The 20382-nt window shown below is 42.8% G+C and overlaps 1 protein-coding gene across 1 annotated transcript in view; it reads right to left on the reverse strand.

Annotated features, from left to right (window-relative positions):
• Positions 1 to 202: 202 nt before the first annotated feature.
• PREP (prolyl endopeptidase) overlaps positions 203 to 20382 on the reverse strand; it is a 167821-nt gene continuing 147641 nt past the window's right edge. The window contains exons 13-15 of the mRNA XM_006118459.4: positions 19306 to 19437; positions 14293 to 14449; positions 203 to 6330 (exon numbers count right to left, since the gene is read on the reverse strand). Of these exons, the coding sequence (XP_006118521.1) occupies positions 6036 to 6330; positions 14293 to 14449; positions 19306 to 19437 (584 nt within the window). The 3' untranslated portion in view covers positions 203 to 6035. The remainder of the gene's footprint in view (positions 6331 to 14292; positions 14450 to 19305; positions 19438 to 20382) is intronic.

Here is a 20382-nt window from a genome sequence, read left to right on the forward strand (position 1 = left end):
GAAAGGGAAGTGACTAGTCTACTAGTGTGTCAACTATCCATTTGCTTATTGGACAGTCGACTAGTCGTTCACATCCCTATGACAAACACCAGAGTTATGAATCGACCAATCAATCACATACCTCATTTGGAAGTACACAATCAGGCAGCAGCAGAGACAAAGAAAAAAAAGCAGAACTGTATTAAATGTAAACTACTAAAAATAAAGGGGAAGCAGTACTTTTATTCTGCATAGTAAAGTTTTAAAGCTGCATTAAGTCAAGGATCAGCTGTAAACTTTTCAAAGAACAATCATAACATTTTGTTCAGAGTTACAACCTCCATTCCCAAAGTGTTGATAACTTTGAAGTTCCACTGTATTTTGTTGATTGCCAGTAATAAGTTATAGTTCTATTATGGGACTTCAACCCAACATAGCTTCTCTCTCAGATGCAAGAGTAACTGACCGAAATATCAATATGCCCCAGAGGTACATTGTGGGTTGTCAGAAAAAAACACCACATCTCCAACAGCAACAATTGTATGTAAAGACAAAATAAAACACCCATCCCCCTACCAACCAACCAACCATCCCCCCAAACAACAGGAAAGAAACAGTGTTTTGAGTACAAAATAGAGAAAATAAAGGGAGGGAGGATTGCTAAGAAAGCAGTGGCGAAGCCTAGCATATTTGTGGCATTAACTAAATAATAGTAATGGTGGGTTGAGGGAGGAGATTGAGCTTAGGTATCAGGAGAAGTTGTGTCTATTAAACAATGTCAAAGGAGAAGAGATTGGCAGGAGATGGGGCAATTGCTTGTCAGAATGGTTTCAGCTCCACATAGAAAATCCTACCCAAACAACACAGAAACCCTTTGAAAGCAGAGGTTGTCAGAAAGTGTCTGAAGTCAGTAGGTGCCCTTGTACACAAAAATAAATACATGAGCTGAAGGAACAGATGTTTCAAAGCTACAGAGAGCTTTGAATTCAGAGTCATCCCTGTGCATACTTAAGCTTTGCTGCAGGAAGAGGAGGTAGATTCAGTTAAGAGCCACGTTCAAGGAAATCCTGGCACTGGAGAATAAATCCCAGTTGTCAGTAATATATGCACTCCAGATCCTACTTATAGCTGGAATTTCTATCCTCTCACACTCACAAGTCAACCTTTCCCCCACATTTTCTATATCTATTGTTGGGGAACAAAGGGCATCTGTTTGAAGATAACATTTGTATTGTATAAATTAAAATGTTTAAATTCACCCTTTAAATATGTTTAAATTAACCTTTTATTATAGCTCATCAGGATAAGCCACTGGCAGGCTGCCAGACAGATGGTTTTCCTTGGGTCCACATACACTTTCAGCATACAAGCAAGACCCACCAAATAGACGCCTGGGTAAGAATTCTCTGTGGTAATTTAGAGTCTTCCTCATCTATTATCCTATCTGCAGTCATACTTAAAAGTCATATTTTCCTTAAGAAAAATCTTACAGAATCATTAAGAACCAGAATGTAAGACATATTCTTTTCTACTCCCCATCATTTTTAAAATTATTTTTTAATTTTTAAGCTATCATTGCAAAAACCGCCAAACATCATAAGAACTGCACAGAGCAGTTGTCCAATCTTATCCATGATAATATTGTGCAAAACATTTTATTCAAAGTGCTTTAGCTTATCTTCGAATCGTAATACATAAAAATCCATTATTTTAAACCATTTAAGAATTTTTCAGTGTACCAGTGAAAATCTTGGCCTTTAAAGACTTGTTAGTGTAAAATTAGATCCCAGATCACTAATATACTCCAGGACACTAATATACCTAATAACTGATCAGCTTCATTTTTGCCATGCTTCAGTTTTTTTTGTTAATTTAATGAGTAGCCCCATAAAGAGCATATCTAATCTCAAGGTTACCAGAGCATGGATGATAAAGGTAACAAGGCTGAAAAAAAATCACTACTACTACAGACAAAGTTGAAAACACCTGTCCTGGCTGTTACTGCTGTTTCAGGGCCATAGAACAGCAACTGGGAATCTGATCAGTCTCTTAAGTTGGAACCCACATAACAAAAGAAGAATACATACTCTACAATGGGGCAGATAAGCTTTATCATGCATGTTACTCTTGCTTACATATGATATGAAACACAATTATTTATAAATATGTTTCTGTAATGGAATCAAATGGAAGTGAAGCTGGTAAACTTTAGGAATATCTGCAGAAAATGATGTGGTTTTTTTTCCAAACAGCAGAATTTTGTGGAACATTAAACGAACCTTTCATTTTTTTATTTTGCATCCCATACACTATCATGGGGACTGTATCTATGCTTCAAAGTTAAGTCCACTTAAGTTATGCCAACAATCATTAGTGATGAAGAGGAAGCAAGAGAGAAACAGTGACATAGAGGTATGCTGATATATTACAATTGGCTTGTCTACATGAGGAATTACCCTGGAATAGCTATTTCTGATTAATTATTCCTAATGAACTTCCTGAGATAGAGCCTCTGGTTTAGAAATAAAAGTGCCTTATTCCAAACAGCTTAATCCATTCTGGTAATGGTTTAGTCTTATTTGGAATAAAACATTCTTGTTCTGGAACAGGAGAGTCCATGTAGAAAGTTAATTTGGAATGGGTATTCTGCTTTAAATTCACATCCTATCTTAATCTGAATTAGACTTCCTTTGTGGACAAGATCAATTGTTCCCAGAGCTACTCCAGGGTAGTTCAACCTTCCACACTGTCACGCTCTCAGCATAGTGCCTAACCTCACAATCTAGAGCATAGAAACTGGCTGGTGCACTCTGAATTTTAAAAATAAATATATATTGATTTGGTAGGCTAACAACATTAAAGGCTAAATTCTGCCCTCAAATGTGTGTGTGGCTGTGACGGCTGCTAGTTCGGGCGCGAGCACGTAACCCTCCCACGCTGGGATTACGGCCCTGTGAGCCCACATACATTAAGGTTCCGGTGCGTATTGCTCGGTGGAACCAAGGTAGTGAGGGAGGGGAAATGGGTGGCTAGGGGGACCCGGGCCCTCCCTCTCCACTGGGTTCGAGCCCAGGGCCCTAAGGGTTTGGGTCTTTAGCCATCACCCAGCTGACGGGGTCCCACCCCGTAACGCGTCAGCCCACGGGCGCCAGTACAGCCCTGCCCTGGGCTGCTTACTATCCTCCCCCAAGCCGGTCTGGCGGGATCGCGGCCTCTCGGCCCTTACCTCCCAGTGGTGGCTTGTGACAGCCTGTCTGTGTCCTCCTCTGGCTTCCAGGCCTTGCTCCTCAGCTGGGGGGAGAGGGGGAGGAATCGCCCTCCTGGCATCCTCCCCCTTCCTCGGGCCCCGGTCCCAGCTTTAAATGGTCCGCCGGGGCTTGCGTCCCTGGCGTTGCCTGCTCTCCTACATTGCGGCATAGGAGGTGGGGCTGCGTCCCGACTTCCCCCGCCCCGGCATGCTTGGGCTTGCCAGCACAGCCGGGAAACGCCGCCTGCTCCTGCCCAGCGCCGGGTGCAGGGAATGCAGCACCCCAGTGGGGACTCCGTGGGGGCGTGTCTCCCGGGTTTTCCGGGGGGGGGGGGGGGGGGTCATGGCCACAGCTTCCCCCCGAGTGCAGGTCCGCTATAACAAACATCAATGAAAAACACAGATAGAAGAGCTGATTTTGCCCTAAAGATTCTAGAATGAAGTTATAGCAACTAGAAGTGGGTGTTTCTGGGCTGTCCAAACTGGAAAATGAGAGAACTTTAAGAGAACTTTAAACTTTTTGGAATGGGAAAAAATCCCCCCTGTGGAACATGTTTTTGCTCTGGAAAGTCAACAGTTAGTTCTGGCATGATTAGTACTGAAGTTTAGCCAGTCTGGAACCAGATTTCTAAATCTATATAATCAATACCTATTCAGCCTAGAACTTTCAAACTTCATTGCACTGTGACCCCCATTTTGACAACAAAAGTTACTACATTATCCTAGAAAGGGAGACTGAAGCCTGAGCTTGTCTGACCCCCACTATCCCAGGCGTGATGGAGTTGGGGGGCAAAGGCAAGGCACCTCAGCCACAGGCAGGAGGGGGCCTATAACCTGACCTCAACCACCTTGATTTCAGCTCTGGGCCCCAGCAAGTCTAACATCAATCCTGGCAACTCCATTAAAATAGAATCCACACCCCTAGTTTGAGAACTGCTGTCCTAAAAGAAAACAAACGGCAGCACGTAATGTATGTGCAAAGCTAATTTAACCCAGCTACCATTGTCATGTACAAATGCCAGTGCTGGAGGTCCATGTGTACTGGACAACAGGACAGGGTAAATCCAGCCAAACTGGAAACCACTGTAGTGGTGTCAGTCTGGGGACTCTGTGCCCTAATGCAGATGTGGAAACAGCTATTTACTGTTAGGGAGGTAGTGTACCTCTCACACCAGGTACAATGGTGTTCAGGTGAAGACATCTGGGGACAATGTGTTTGCTGAAGCCTGTGGAAACCAGTTTGAAGTTTCTTTGGAAGGGGATGGAAAAGTGAAGACTGGAAAATTCTCATCAGCAGAACAAAAAATAACTTCCCATCCTTTCCTCCCACCCCAACAAAAATATAACCAAACCACATCAGGTGGTGGTAGTAGGACATGCAAACTCAAAGCAGACACACACAGAGATCTGCAGGAAGCTTGGGCAGGAGAGACTGGCCTGCTTTTGTATGCAGGGATGTTCTGTTGAACTGTGGGACAACGCAAAAGTAGCTAGCTGCAGGAAAGAAGGTGATGTCATGATTCTGAAGAGACCACATGTAGCAGGCAACACCTGGACTACCCAGAGAACTCTGCTCAAGCCCAAAGAACTCTCCAGTGTGGCAAGGAAACGGAGTATGGGAAAATACAAACAAGTGTGTTCATTATTCTATCTAGATGTGCACGTTTCTCAAGCTACCTAAGTGAACAGGAATGCTATTTCAGAATCTTATGCAAAGTTATGAGTGCTTTCGCTGTTGAATGACCATATGGAGTGAAACTGTAAACCCAGAATGTTCACGGGGCTGGAGTTCTGGGAGGGGATGTGTTAAAGCTAGGGAGGAATTCTAGGGGTTAGCACTAGTCTGAAGGGCTGGGTGCTGGACTGCAGAGTCTCAGCTCTCAAGAGGATCTGCATCCTGAGAGTGTGCCTAAGGACACTTAAGCCATAGGTTGCAGTACCAGAACTCTGTTTGGATGCAGGAGGCTTAAAGACCACACAGGACCCATCGAGGAGGGCTCCAAACAGACCAGTCTGGGGAGTGTTCAGCATGGAGGAACTCTACCAGGGATCTGTATGTGACATTGGTGATATCTGGTCTGCTGTTTGGAAATAAAGATCCAGGGAGCAGTGAGACAACATTGACAAGTTCATCTGTGCAACGTGAAAAGAAAATAGTAATATTCTAGAGATGATCCAAGTTCTCCAGGCTCTGAGTTTCTCTTTTATGTGGAAATTACTTATCTGATACTAAACAGGTGAAGTACTGGACATTTACAAGAAACTGATGAAGTTAAGCAACAGAGGAATAAGAGACTCTAATACACTGTTATTCATAATGTGAAGTTTTTGCTTTTTAACAGCAATATTTGACTTCAAATGACCCAGTCTCTTTATATTTCAGCATTTTAATTGAAAAGATTTTGTAATAACCAACATTCTTAAATAACTGATATTATTCTTAAAGTATCTGTACTGGAACAGTACTTACATTTAATTACAGTTGAATTGGATATGTTTATAGGTGCAAAATACATTAAAATTGTTTCATATAACATAAGCTCAACTACCACTAACTCTTGGAATCTAAATCTTCATAACAGCATTGCCAGCAATTCAGCTATCTATGCAAATGTGCTCCTTAGTAGAAAAGAAACCCAAGTATATATTAAAAAGAAGGAAGCTTCAAAGACCAAAACTCCACGGTAGACTGGATCAATAAAATATTAAACTGTAGTTCCTAAATGTAAGTACTAGACCAATAGGTTGGTTGTTTTTAAATGGTGTAAAAGCCCTTGATTTCTAATTGAAACCGTAATATGAATTCTACCTATTCAATCCAATCAAGATTTAGGCATCGTGCTATAAAGGCAAACATATCAGACACTTCCTCTATAACTTTAGCTGTTGGTTTTCCAGCTCCGTGTCCAGCCTTGGTATCAACATGAATGAGAAGTGGGTTGGTTTGTTTACGGCTTCGGCCCACCACATATTGTAGTGTAGCGATGAATTTCAGCGAGTGCAGAGGGACCACACGATCATCGTGGTCTGCGGTGAGAAGTAACATGGAGGGATACTGGATTCCATCCTCTTCTGGCAGTTTGATATTATGAAGTGGAGAGTACCTGAAAAAAAGGACACAAGCTTTTTATCTATTTGTTCTTCAAGGCCAAACAGAAAGACCATTTCATATTCAAGCCATCAGAGTGGCATCTGACAGCACTCAGAAAGCTAGTCCCCTCATTTGTATAAAATCAATTTGATGTAGGTAGTGATTCTCTTTCACTTGCGGGCTATTAAAGTAGAACAGTGGCCACTTGTCTCTCTATTTATCTATGAGAATCCTTTGGCACCCAGCCCTTTAGTAAATGCCTTCCTTTTCAGAAGTAAATCTGAAAGCATATTCAACAAACATCAGACTATTAGCAATTGTAATAGTACTCATATGAAATAGGTAAGCCTGCTAAGCTGGCACATCCACTCCAGGAGCTATGCTGTGGAGAAGCAGCTGAGCTGTCCATTGGCATGGGTCCTGGCCTTTATGGATCCAGGAATGGTTGTTCCCAGGGGATAGGCAGATATGACAGAGGGGTGGCCCCTCCAATCTTCGGACTCCTTCTCAGCCCTATTTCCCTTCAGGGGATGCTGTACAGGAAACTGAGGGGAACCTGATAGTTTTCTCCAGCCTCTCTGACCAACCCTTTTGTGGGTGATTCACTGAGCACGAGGTGGTCTGGCTTCCAATAATTTGTTTCACTCCAACTTGGCACCATAGGGTATGTCTACACTTCCACCCTAGTTCGAACTAGGGTGGCTAATGTAGGCATTCGAACTTGCAAATGAAGCCTGGGATTTAAATATCCTGGGCTTTATTTGCATGTTCCCAGGCGCCACCATTTTTAAATGCTCCGTGGTTCGAACTCCCTGCCCGCGGCTACACACGGCACAGATTAGGTAGTTCAAATTAAAGCTCCTAATTTGAACTACTGTTAAACCTCCTTGCAGGAGGAATAACAGTAGTTCGAATTAGGAACTTTAATTCGAATTACCTAGTCCATACTGCATGTAGCTGTGGGCAGGGAGTTCGAACTACGGGGCATTTAAAAATGGTGGCGCCTGGAATATTTAAATCCCAGGCTTCATTTGCAAGTTTGAATGCCTACATTAGCCACCCTCGTTCGAACTAGGATGGCAGTGTAGACATACCCATACACCCCTAAACACTCCCATATCAAACTCTCTCAAGACAAATATTCTTCTATATTAGAAATTAACATCAGAGCAATATTAAGAATATAGGAACAGTTATACAGGGTCAGACCAAAGGTCCATCTAGTCCAATAGCCTGTCTTCCAAAAGTGGCTAGTCCCAGAGGCTTTAGAGGGAATGAACAGAACAGGGCGCTTTACTGAGTAATCCATCCCTTCTCATTCAGTCTCAGGGATGAGGGGTTCAGTATTCAGACTGCCCCACGGAGAAAGAACAACCCCAGCCTTCTCTCATGGCAGCAGCTTGGGGCCAGGTGAGAAGCATCTGTTTCTGGCTGCTGCAGTGGGCACAGCCGGGGGAGGGGTGCATGACCCCAACTGGGGGACAGACAGACAGATGCAAACAGATACGCTGCCCCTTTCTCCGCCCTGCCCCCTGTTGGCCCAATGGGGTTATAGCTGTCCCAGTCCCCATCTCTGGTCCCTTGCTGTTCCTCTGTGGGTCATTCTGCAGTATCACTGTTCCTCCTGCCAGATCTCTCCCTTTTCATTTTATGAGAAACAATCAAATTCCAGGCATAACCCATTGTCCTGGCACAACCAAACCTTGACCTTGCTTTAAGTTATGATAAGAGGAAGCTGCATTCCAAATGTAGTGGTCCACTGTGGAAAAAAAAAAAGCACTTTATTTCTACACTTTGTTTCCTATCTTTCAACCAGATATTGACCTTCCCCCTTATCCCATGACAGCTTACTTTGCTTTGAGAGTTTTAAGAAATTTACCAAAGGCTTTTCTGAATGTTCAAGTACATTATATAAACTAGATTAGCCATGTCCACATATTTGCTGACCTCCTCAAAGAATTCTAACAGATTGGTGAGGTGTGATTTCCCTTTACAGAAGCTATGTTGACTCTTCCCCAATATATCATGTTCATTTATATGTCTGATAATGATCTTTACTATAGTTTCAACAAATTAGAAGCCTACTGGACTGTAATATGGACCTCCCCTTTGCAACACATACTTCATTTATGGAGAAGAACACCTTAAGAAGAGTTAGCTTCCGTATTTGGAAATGCTTAGGGACAATATTTTTTTCTGTTTTTACTGGTAGCAAATACAAAGGCCATCTGACCTTATTTGCTATTTAGGCTTTAATTTTGTTTTGATTTCACATCAGTTAAACAAGCTTCAGAATGATTATTGAACAAATAAGTAACATAACTTGTAGGCCTCTCTCAGGATACCTTAATTTCCTTTATTTTTTATTTGTTTTGGCAGCACCTAACATAGCTTGCTAGAACGAATTTTTTTCACGGACCCATAAAACTAGGTTTCTAAAATGCCTGTTTTAATTTTGAGAGGTCTAAAATGGACATATGTACAACAGACTACACAGGAACCATTCTACAATGTATCTTTCCCCACCCACACAGAACAAATTTAAGATTCTCCTTCTCATGCTCTATGCTCCGAAGTCCATTGTATCTGACTCCACTAGTATATAAACAGATTTTACTGCACACAGATGTCTGTATCATATCTACAGGACACAGCATTTTGCGGGAAAAAATCCTGTGACAAAATTCACAACATGAACTCAACAATTCCATTTTATTGTCATTACTCTAAAAATGCCTTACAATTGATATCACCATATGAAATTTTAAACTTTCTTAATAAAAGACACTCGAGGCAAATGATTTACAACAAGCCTAATAGATCATAAAGTATTTTAATTTTGCATTCATTGTCTTTTTACCAAGGCAGCTCTATAATATTTTAAAATAATGCTTTAGCTAAAAAATGAGAGACTATCTATTTCAGTTACATCTAATGGGGCTATTATTTCTGTATCTAATGTAAGATTTAATACTAAACCTAGATATAGTACTTTAATACTTCACTGTTAAATAAATGAAACTTCAGTATTAGGATAGCAAATTACATTATGTTACATATTTTAATAATCTTGTTATTATCTGTTATTAATTTGCAGCACATTAAAAAACAGCTTCTGAGCAAGAAGTAAAACCTGATTTAAGTTCTTTTTGTGCCTCACTCCCAATCAATTTTTACAAATAAACCCTATTTACATTCAAAACTCAAATTACAAAAGCAATGATTTCTCCTATGTCATTCAAAACCCTATTTTAGTTGGGTGGAGTGTTCTGCTCTAATAGCCTACCAGAAAAAGAAGTCATTACTTAAAAAGCCAACCTTACATGATATGTAACCTGTGAAAATCTGGCCCATCGGCTTTGCAGAATTTTTCCAAAAAGCAGAAAGGTACAAATCCACTAATTATGAAAATGACTTAAAAGTTAATTATGAACTTTCAGTGTGTTTATCAACTTCTTGGACACCATTCTGTTTCAGAAAAGGGATAATAAAATCCCATTTAAAAAGTTTAAACATTAATTTTAACCGGTTCCACAGTGGTCCTGGCCAGGCTGGAGCGCCCTCCACCTGGACCGCCGGTTAATCCCTTATCCAGGAAGCATCTCACCAAGAAATTGAATATGTACAGTCAGGCATTTCAGACTTTGCTCTGAAGAGAGAGTCCAGTATACACATCTTAACACACTTAACACCCCCTTCACCAAACAAATATACTCCACCAGGAAAGTAGATCATACCAGGGAATGGGCCACCCAAACACCCCAGGAGAACCTGCTTCAATATAGACTTCCACCTCCTACTGCTACAGCTGTCACATATCACTCTACACTAGAACCCTTGTGGGGTAACATCAGACAGTTACAATGCACATTTTATGGGGACCAAATACTGGAAGAAATCTTTCTTGGATCCTCTCTTCCCATCTTCAAACACTACCCCAAGCTAGTCAAGCTCATCCTAAGAAGCAAGCTCCACACAGAACAGGACACGCCAACTCAAAACAACACCAGACACTACCAGATATAAAACTTATACGTACGTTTCCATTGCTATGATGATCAACAGCCCTTTCACGCCACTATGTACTTTTCAGGATCTTTCAAGATCCCTGGGTCATACACACGTTTATCAACAGCAGCTAGTGGGGAGTGACATAAAGGGAGCACCAGCCAAGGGGAACATGTGACCTGCCCATGTGACTCCTTCCTGCGCCACTCCTAATCTGGGGTCCTCACGATCTCCCCATCCCATGTTACTTAGGTGGTGGGGTGTCTGTGCTGCTATGCTGCATCAGCAAGCAGCATCCCAGGCAGTGTAGCCAGAGACTGCATGGGAAAGTGCAGCAGCCTCACTCCCTCCCCTCTCTGCGCTGGGCAGCATTCTAGGCAGCATGGCCAGAGGCTGGCTGAGCCTTGAGAGAATGCTTCCACACTGCCCCTTTCCCTCCCCTTTCCCTGGTACAGGGGGGGAAGAAGGGAGGGGCTCTGTCCCTCTGCTGCTGCACTGTCCCTCCCCCCAATAGCGTGCAGAGAGGGGCATGTGACCATTCCAGTCCCATCCCATGTGTTGCCCTGAGTGCACTCATATCCCAACTATGTAAGTAAAATCAGATAATCACTATGCTCTTGAATGAGCTCTCACAGGAAAAAATGATGAATCACCTATATCCTATCAAAATAGCCTATTACCAATGGGTGAACACTTTCACAAAGTGATCATTCCATATCTGACCTCTCATCCCTCGCCCTCTCACGAAATCAGCAAAATACCCTCAAGATGTCAAGAACGGAAGCTGAGGGTACTTCCTAATAGGAATAAAAAAAACCTGTGGCTGGCTTGGGTCGGTCCACTTGGGCTCACAGTGCACAGGCTTCAGGGTTCTGTGCAGATATTTGGGCTTGGGCACGAGCCCAGGTTCTAGGATCTTGTGAGCAGGGATGTTGTTTAAAAAAAAAAAAAAAAAAAAAAGGTTAAAAATCCTAGTGATTGCATGCGCTGCATGCTTTGCAGTATAAAGCTTGTAATGCAGAGCCTGCAGCATGGGGTGGCAGTTGGCTTCCTGGGATCAGGGTCAGGAGCCGGCATATAACCATAATGGAATCTGATAAGCTGATGCTTATCAGTTAACTGTGTAAATGGTTGCACTCTTACATCCTTACTTGTGAGGGTGGCAGGTCCCATCATATCGGCTCCAGCAATTTTTCTTCCCACAGCCTAAGCCTGAGTCAGATAACCCTGGCTAGCCATGGCCATACAACAGGGCTTTTATCCCTGTGTCGACATATACTTAGGGGTACGTCTACACAGCAATGAGCCTAGGGTTAGTAGAATTTTGGTTAGTACATCTGGGTTTGTTAACCTAGGACTTTAGCATCTATACGCATTTGAAATACCAAGTTAGAAATTATTGAACCCTAGGTCCCAATCAGTGTGTCCTCTAATTTTTTTCATCCCGGAGTGGAATACATTTTGTTATGTGCATCAAGGAAAGTATGGATGTACACGATTAATATGAATACATACTACCGGCTTTGGGCAGCTGTGGGTATTCTCCTAATCAGCTGGGCAGCATCTGATTATCTTCTGGGCAGCTGCCCAAGCGCTCAGCTTGTAGGGAACACTGGCCCCAACCCTGGGCTGTAATGTCTACAACTGCATTATGTGGGCCCAAGTCCAATCATCCATATCCCAGACTTCCTAGAAGCTTTGCAAAACGTGGCTGGTTCTAGCTTTTTGTTCTTGGTGCTGTTGCATAAACCCCTGCCCGACCTATTACTTGATTTTACACATGGATTTTCTGGAAATACACTAAACCAGTGTTTCTTAAACTGTGTTCCATGGCACACCGGTGTGCCGCAGAGAACAGAGTGAAAAGTGGCTTAAAGGGGCAGGTGACCCTCCACCCTCCCCCAGCTTTCCCCCCCGACCCTTTTTTTGGGGGGGGGGGGGGGGGGGGAGAAGGTCAATAACTTTTCCCCGGCCTCCCTATTTTTCTTTCTTTTTTTGTTTTCCTCAACAAAAAATCCTTGGTGTTCCTCAAACAAAAATCATTGTTTTGTGTTTCTCGGTCTTAAAAAGTTTAAGAAACACTGCACTAAACTGTAAGGTCCTACCAGCACATGACTTAGAGACTGACAAACCACCCCTGCTGACTGCATTGCTGTGGGGGGGGGGGGGGGGGGGAGAGGTGCGGGAGGGGACAAATGTCTTCTAAATCACTTCATTACTGATGATTTATAAATGATTCTCTGAAGCTTTGTAATTGTTTCAGTTGCATTATCTTTTAAACTCTGCAACTTCTTGTAATCTTTGTAAAACCTTGCAACTTTTTGTAACTTTCATCCACTCTGCTTGTAACTTGCTCTAAACCGCATCTCCCCTGAGATATGGGTGTGTGTGTGTGTATGAGGGGAGACTATTGTGTGTTTGGGATTAGAAACTGCAAGGATGAGCATGTGGAGCCAGGTGATGAATCATCAGACCAATGAAGGAGACACTGCTGCTCTGTTGGATCAAGGAAAGTCTGGGCATGCTCCCTTGTGAAGAATGTGGATGAGTCACAGGAGATGTACAGAGGCAATAAAAGGAGAGAGCACATGGCAGAAGCTCTCTTTCTGAGATGCTGCTCTTTCTGTAGCCAGAAGCTCTCTTTCTTTTCTGACCAGCTCCCCAGCCATGATCAGCAGACAAACCCTCCAGAATCAACATGCCATGGCTCCTTCTGCAACCCATATGCCTGTGTAAGTGTGAGAGTGCCTGAGGGCAGGAATGAATGTCTGTGAATAAATGAAGGGGTGTGTGTGTGTGTGTGTGTGTGTGTGTGTGTGTGTGTGTGTGTGTGTGTGTGTGTGTGTGTGTGTGTGTGTGTGTGTGTGTGTGTGTGAGAGAGAGAGAGAGAGAGAGAGAGAGAGAGAGAGAGAGAGAGAGAGAGAGATGATTCTCCCCTTTAGTTTAAACCTGTAGTGGCAGTTCTATCCTCTTTAGTTTAACCATATAGTGAATATAGTGGAGTGTTAATTAATCAATAAATCCATACTAGTGTATCCCTGGGTGGTCTCCAGTGGGAATTTTTGGGTAACAGGTACAGAATGGGAAAATCTCATTGGCCACCAAACTTGACAGTTCAGAGAACATAGGAAGTCAGCCAGTGGGATTGTGGGTTACTTATGGCGGAGCGATGTTTACTCTTGAAAGCAACAGATTTTGAAATTATGGTCTCAGTTTGACTTTGACTCAGACTCTCTATCCTTGTAGGGTCCTGTGACCCTCAGAGTCCATGCCCTGAGTTAGCATGATCTGTCCATAGAAAAAAGTGGTGGGAAGTAGGTTTGAGTATGAGTTCAAACCCTGGGCTTCCACTGACAGATAGGCATCCCCTCACATGTGTACTTCGGTGGACACTAAATACCAAAGACTTAACAGACAATAGTTTTATGGCTCATTACCACAATTTGTAATACACCCTACTGCTTGCTAAAATTCTGTTGTCCTACAAGTAGGTGTTACTACTTCATTTTAAGTGGTCTCCTATGGCATGTCTGAATCCTTACACTTAAGCTGATCTACTTTGCATTTCATTTGGACACCCTGATTACTTTCTTCATATTTGAAAGAGAACTCTGTGAAGCTTAAAAGCTTCTCCCTTCCACCAACAGAAGTTGGGTCAATAAAATACATTATGTCACCTACTTTGTCTCTTTTGTTTAAGATGTCATTTTAATCCATACCATTACTCAGTTTACATGACAGAGATTCCCCCTCTCTTTGGGCCAGGTAATGGAATGGAGAAGGGAGAGGAAGGGGGCAGCATAGCAGCACTCTCACATGGGTGAAGGTGAAATTAATTTGCATAATACTTAGTTTCTGATGACTGCCATTTAAAACAAGAAGACTTGACTCCGTAATTACCAGCCAGCTACAGAACAATACAACATCCACATCAGTCAGTATATTAAAAATTCCAAAAGACACTTACTTGATCAGCCATTTAAATTGTTCTTCATAGTCAGAGCAGCCATAATCAGTTGTCCAGGCATGACCAATAGTGTATTTGTGGAACTTAAGCATATCCATTACTCCAACTTGAGCAATCACACAACCAAACAGGTCAGGGCGTTGATTAGCACATGCAGCTTAAAAACAGCAAGACAATTTTATTAACACTAAAGGAGATACCAAAGGCAGTAGTAAAAGTTATGATCATCTGAAATTTGGCTCAGCATTATATTAGGTCAAGTCAACTTCTGTAAAACTTAAGGATCGCAATTTCATACATTCTGGAAAAAATCCAGTTGAAACATTGTTTTTTAAAAATAAATATTCCCATGAAGTGCTTGAAATATAAACAGTGACTAAAAACTAAATACCTGTTCACTAAAAATGCCTGAAGTAAATGGGAAAACTCCTAAAGGCTTCAGCGGGGTTTGGTCCAGGTGCAAAGAAAGTCAAAGTGAAACTGACTTCAAAACAAGCATGTAAGAGAATTCACTAATTCTCATTATCCAACTTGAGGCAAATGAGCAGTGTGAACAAACAATGGGATTTTAAAAACAGTCTGAGGAAGTTAGGTGCCCAAATACCACACAGATGGAGTTGGGAACCTGACTTTCTCTGCTCCTTTGTAAGTTCTAGCCCAAGAGTATAATTTTTGACAAACAAATTGGATTGAAGCGACAAATTCACTTTTAACAATCAATAGAGTTATCAGTAACATAAGTAAAAATATTGGGTTATTACAAGACCTTGGCAGTCTCCAATGTTCTCCTATCACTGTCAGGAAAAAAGAAATTGACAAGGCACATAGCTGCTTTCCATAAGGCTCTTTTTTTGCTACAGGAATCTAGCCGTTTCTTCATTTTTTCAGCTATATGCAAGTCAAAGAGCTCTGACAACTAATTTCAGATTTAGGCCTGGTCTACATTTTAATGTATGGTGACATAGCTACAAGCATTCAGGAGTGTGAAAAATCCACATCCTTGGGTGCCATAGCTATGCCAACCTACCCCTTCATGAAGATGCAGCTACGCCGATGGAAAAATGCTTCTGTTGACTTAGTTACCATCACTTGGGGAGGCGGCATTCCTACAGCAGTGGGGAAAACCCTCCCATTGCTGTAAACAGTACTTGCACTACAGGGTTATGCTGGCACTGCAGCTATGCTTATCCCCATTCTGCAGACATGGTGTCAGTTGTAGTCACAGAGAGAAGAGCTCACTTTTTATAGAACGGTTGCATTTTGTTCCCCTATGCTTCCAATCTTCCTATTACTATTGGGCACTTTTAAAGCGTATCAGCGACCCCATTTTAAGGAGTGAATATAACTAACCACTAGAACAGAGGTAGGCAATAATTTTTAATGGGGGACCATGCCAAGTTTTTGATAAGTGGTCAAGGGCTGCACTTCTGTGGAGGGGGCATAGAGTCTGGGATGGCAGGTGGAGTGTAGAAGGGAGCTTGGGACAGAAGACTGGGGTGCAGGAGGGAATGTGGGGTCTGAGAAGGAATTTAGGTGAAGGAAAGGGTTATAATCTGGGGCACGGGCGTGGGGTGGTTATGGGTGCAGGAAAGGATTCTGGTTTGGGGGAGGAATATAGCAGGGGGTGCAGAGTATAGGAGAGAGTTGTGACCTAGGAGAAGGGGGGTAAGAGGATGCAGAGGGTTTGGATAGTGCCATGGGGCAGGGGAATGGGGTGCAGGGTCAGGGAGGGGTATGGGTGCAGAAGAGGAATCTGGCCTGGGGGGACAGGTTACAGGAGAGGGTGCAGGGTCTGGGAGGGAGTTGTGACTTGAAGGAGGAGGGGGGAGGGGAAACAGAGGGCTTGGGGGGTGGCCTGGGGCAGACAGTTGAGGGAAGAAAGGGGCTGGGGTTCCATAGGCAGGCTCTGGCTGGGTGGGGCTTATCTAGGTGCTCCCAGCCAGCAGCTCTGTAGAAACCCTGACTGTGTGCTAGGTAGCTGCTCCACATGGCATTGCTCCAGCATAGGGAGGGAGATGCGGGGGAGAGGCAGGTAGTGAGGAGGCTTCATCCGCTACCCCTGCCTTCATCAAAATGTCTCAGCTCCTATTGGAAGCTGAGGGATTTTTCTAGGGGATGGGGAAAGTGCACAAAGCTTTCTCCTCCCTGCCCAGAATGCATAGCAAATAGCAGGCTGCTGTTTAAAACTGCATGAGCTGTTCTGTAGCAAGGGTGATAGTGAGGTGGCCGCAGGCTGAATCCAGCGACTTGGCGGGCCAGATCCAGCCTGCTAGCCACCTCTTGCCTACCCCTGCACTAGAACCAAAGCACACTGGTGTCTAACACTACAGCTTTCAATATTTTTCCTTCTCAGAATCTCAGAGTAATTCGCCAACAAATTCCTGAATAGCACATACAGAAGCTAAAGACCACAAAAATCTCATAACTGTTTATTAAAGCTAATACAGTTCAGGGCTCTTTTTTTTATATACGAGGAGGACTTTTAACGCACACTCCACTGCCAACTAAGCCTTTGTGTCACACTATGATTCCATCATGTAGGACAAGGAAATCTTGTTTTGCAGCTGAATAAGCCAGGAACTACAGCGGTACCTTATTCAGGGTCACCTCTTAGTAATTAGACTAAAAGGAAAAACAGTATTTTTTGGAAGAATGCCAAAAATCTTTTCTTCAATGAATGAAAACTGAGGAAATATGGCATTGGGCCCGTATTTCTGAGCTTAGTAGCAGTTGGACAAGGCCATTAATATGTATTTTGAAATCCCTTGAGGGTTGAGAGAGGAGGAAAAAAAAATCCAGTTCTGCTTTAATGAAAGAGCACAGGTAAGAATTTCAAAATAAAGGAGCAATGAAAACAGCAGTTTGATTTTCCTGAATGAAAGAAAAACCCTTCTTGTTCCTTATACAAAGAACTCAAAGCTTTAAAAGCCTAGAATCAATTTTGATAGGATACAGTTTAAATGCTCACAAAGGTTTAGTCAGGAACAAAACAAAGTAATATTTTCATAAGCAATTCAACTACCATACACAAATAAAAAGCAGAAAAGGTGGCTGGCCAGTTCCTAAGCTCTCAATTCATGCTCAATGCAAAGGTATGCAAAAAGAAAGCAAGTTGAAAAAGTCTAAGTTTACTGATGGTGAGCCAGCCAAGGTAGGCTTCGCATCTTGCCCCTCCCCCCCAAGCAAAATCTGTTAGCTCCTCCCTCTGCCTTTAGGGTGGAGTAAAAAAAGTTTCTCTTTGTTCCCTCTTCTACCTAGGAAGACAGCATATGAGAAAGTAAAGATTTATTTCGGGATACATTTGGCAGCTCTTAAAAATTTACTTGGAATGTGAGAAATATTTTTGAGATGAACTTTCCATATTTAAGATTAAATGTTTCTGAGTACAGGCAGTCCCCGACTTACGCGGATCCGACTTACGAACGGGGCTTTTCTCGCCCCGGAGCTCACTGGTGGCGGGTCGCCACCCGTGTCCTCCGGGGCGAGAAAAGCTTCTCTTTGTCTCCCTGGTCTGCTGGGGGGGTCCAGCAAAGCCGCTGGACCCCCCCAGCAGACCAGGGACACCCGAGCAAAGCCGCCGTGTGGACGGCTTTGCTCGTTTGCCCGGGAGCAAAGCCGCCCAGGCAGCGGGACCCCCGCCGCCTGGGCGGCTTTGCTCCTGTCCCCCTGCTTTGTTCGTAAAGCCGCCCAGGTGGCGGCTTTGCTCGGGAGTCCCTGGTCTGCTGGAGGGGTCCAGCGGCTTTGCTGGACCCCCCCCAGCAGACCAGGGAGACAGGAGCAAAGCCACACGGGCAGCAGGGTCCCTCCGCCTGTGCGGCTTTGCTCGGGTCTCCCTGGTCTGCTGGGGGGGGGGGGAGGGGAAGGGGGCGCAGCTAGTGAGCCCCCCCCCCCTCCCCAGCAGACCAGGCTTTTGTTGCGGGACGCCTCGGGTGGATCAGCTGGTGTGCTGCTGGGTTGGTCCTGTGGGAACCTACCGTGCAGCGCCCCAGCTGTTCTGTCCCAGGCTCCAGATTCAGCAGCTGTTGAAACTGATCAGGCTGATTCCAGGAAGCTGGGGGCAGAGCAACTCTGCCTCCGGCTTCCTGTAGTCAGCCCCTGGTCAGTTTCAGTGGCAGCAGCTGAATCTGGAGCCAGTTCCGACTTACATACAAATTCAACTTAAGAACAAACCTATAGTCCCTATCTTGTACGTAACCCGGGGACTGCTTGTAAATATGAGTTAGAGAATTATAAATACATAAGTTGTACTTATAACTGGTGTGTTAGATTTATATTACTCCCAATAATCATAATTTTACCATTATTTCTACTTAATTTGTATGTATTTTTATCAGATGGATTTGTTTCTTGTGCTCATCTTTTCAACTCATTACAATTAATATAGTTGCAAAGATTGCAGTTACTCATCTGTGCACAAAGGCCTTAAATGCAGCAGAAATACCATGGTGGGTGGGTATATGAGAGGGAGAGAGACACTCAGTGCGTATACGCATGAACCACAGACCATAAAAAGGTAGAGCAGCAAACTTTACAGCCATTCTCTCCATGCGCTTGCAAAACCTGCATTTTGCACAGGGCACAGGTAACTAAGTTTTGGGGTCAACTATGCAGATCCAATGACCAAATACCCCACCCATGTCTGCTACCACGAAGAACTGCTAGCAAATCTCAAAGTTTTTCCAACTTAATTTAATGAAAAATTTCAGTAACGATTGGACATCTGTTGCACATTCACTGCATGGCAGGTTCCAACAACATGAAGAGCATGCATTTGAGTACAGGTAGTAATGTCCACGCGACTCTTAATGGTGGGCATTTTCCAAAGGCTACAGAATGATAATGTTCTATGTCATGAAGATTGAAGTGAAATTTAATTACTCTGCATTAATATAGTGACATGCCACCAATATTTAAATCCAGAAAGTCTTACAAATTTTTCTCTATGCTTAGCTTATGAAAAATTCCATGTGTTAGTAGCTAGCATGCAACAGCAAATATGCAAATAATTCTTACCCACTAAGAGACCCCCATTTGAGCCTCCATTGGTAGTCAGTTTCCTTGGAGATGTATATCCCTCTTTGATAAGATATTCTGCTCCACACTGGAAGTCATCAAAGCAATTTTGTTTGTTTGCTAAAATACCACCTACCACACAAGGAAAACAAATCAGTCAGTTCTATAAAATGCGTTTAATAGCATACCATTCAGAAAGAGGTATATGCAGAAATGCTTAGTATGAATTCCAACTTCATGAACATTTTAATAATTGATGCAGCTGAGAAAGACAAAGGAGAACAAAAATCTCTCCCAACATAAAATTATAAAATGGTTCTGCCAATAACTCCTAATGCTTTCAAAAATCTTGAATAATACATATCTATGCTAAGGATCGAACAGGTAATGCTCCTTACCACTGAGATTCCAGTTAAAAGCTCTGAATTGCTAATTTTACAAAAACCGGCTACACAAATTTCCACTTGAAGTAAGTCTTAATGGAACTTTAACAGAATTAAGCTCGCCGATGGCCTTTTAAGAAGATAAAGCTTCAAACTTACTGCTGTAAAATATGCTACACTAACGTTTTCTTGACATCAGAATATAATACTGGTAGTTTACTGGGGTTTATTATGATTATTTGTTTTCAAATCTGATGACAAATATCTATGACAGAATTGTGACTTTAGAGCCAGATCTTAATTTGGCATTTTATTAAGGAAGCTCAGACACTGAAAGCTACCATTGTCTTATTAAACTACTATCATGAAGTTACTCTTAAATTTTTTAAGCAAAATATTAACAAGGCTCGTGTAAGGGGAAATTAATGTACAATTAAAAATATTAGAAAGAAAGAATTTAGTATGCAAGACATATTTTACTGTCAAACCCATATGGAAGGCAATCTTGCTCTGTAACCTTTTTATATAAAATAAAGAATATTAATTGTCAAACTATGATATTCACAGAATTCACAACTTACCAAAACTTCATCTTACATTTTCCCATGTAAGAAGTTCATTTAATGAAAGACTATAGATGTCTCCTGATCAAAGGTCACATAATGCTTTGGCAATAGCTAATACCCCTATCTAA

This window comes from Pelodiscus sinensis, chromosome 3, assembly GCF_049634645.1.
Source record: "Pelodiscus sinensis isolate JC-2024 chromosome 3, ASM4963464v1, whole genome shotgun sequence".
Classification (NCBI taxonomy): domain Eukaryota; kingdom Metazoa; phylum Chordata; order Testudines; family Trionychidae; genus Pelodiscus; species Pelodiscus sinensis.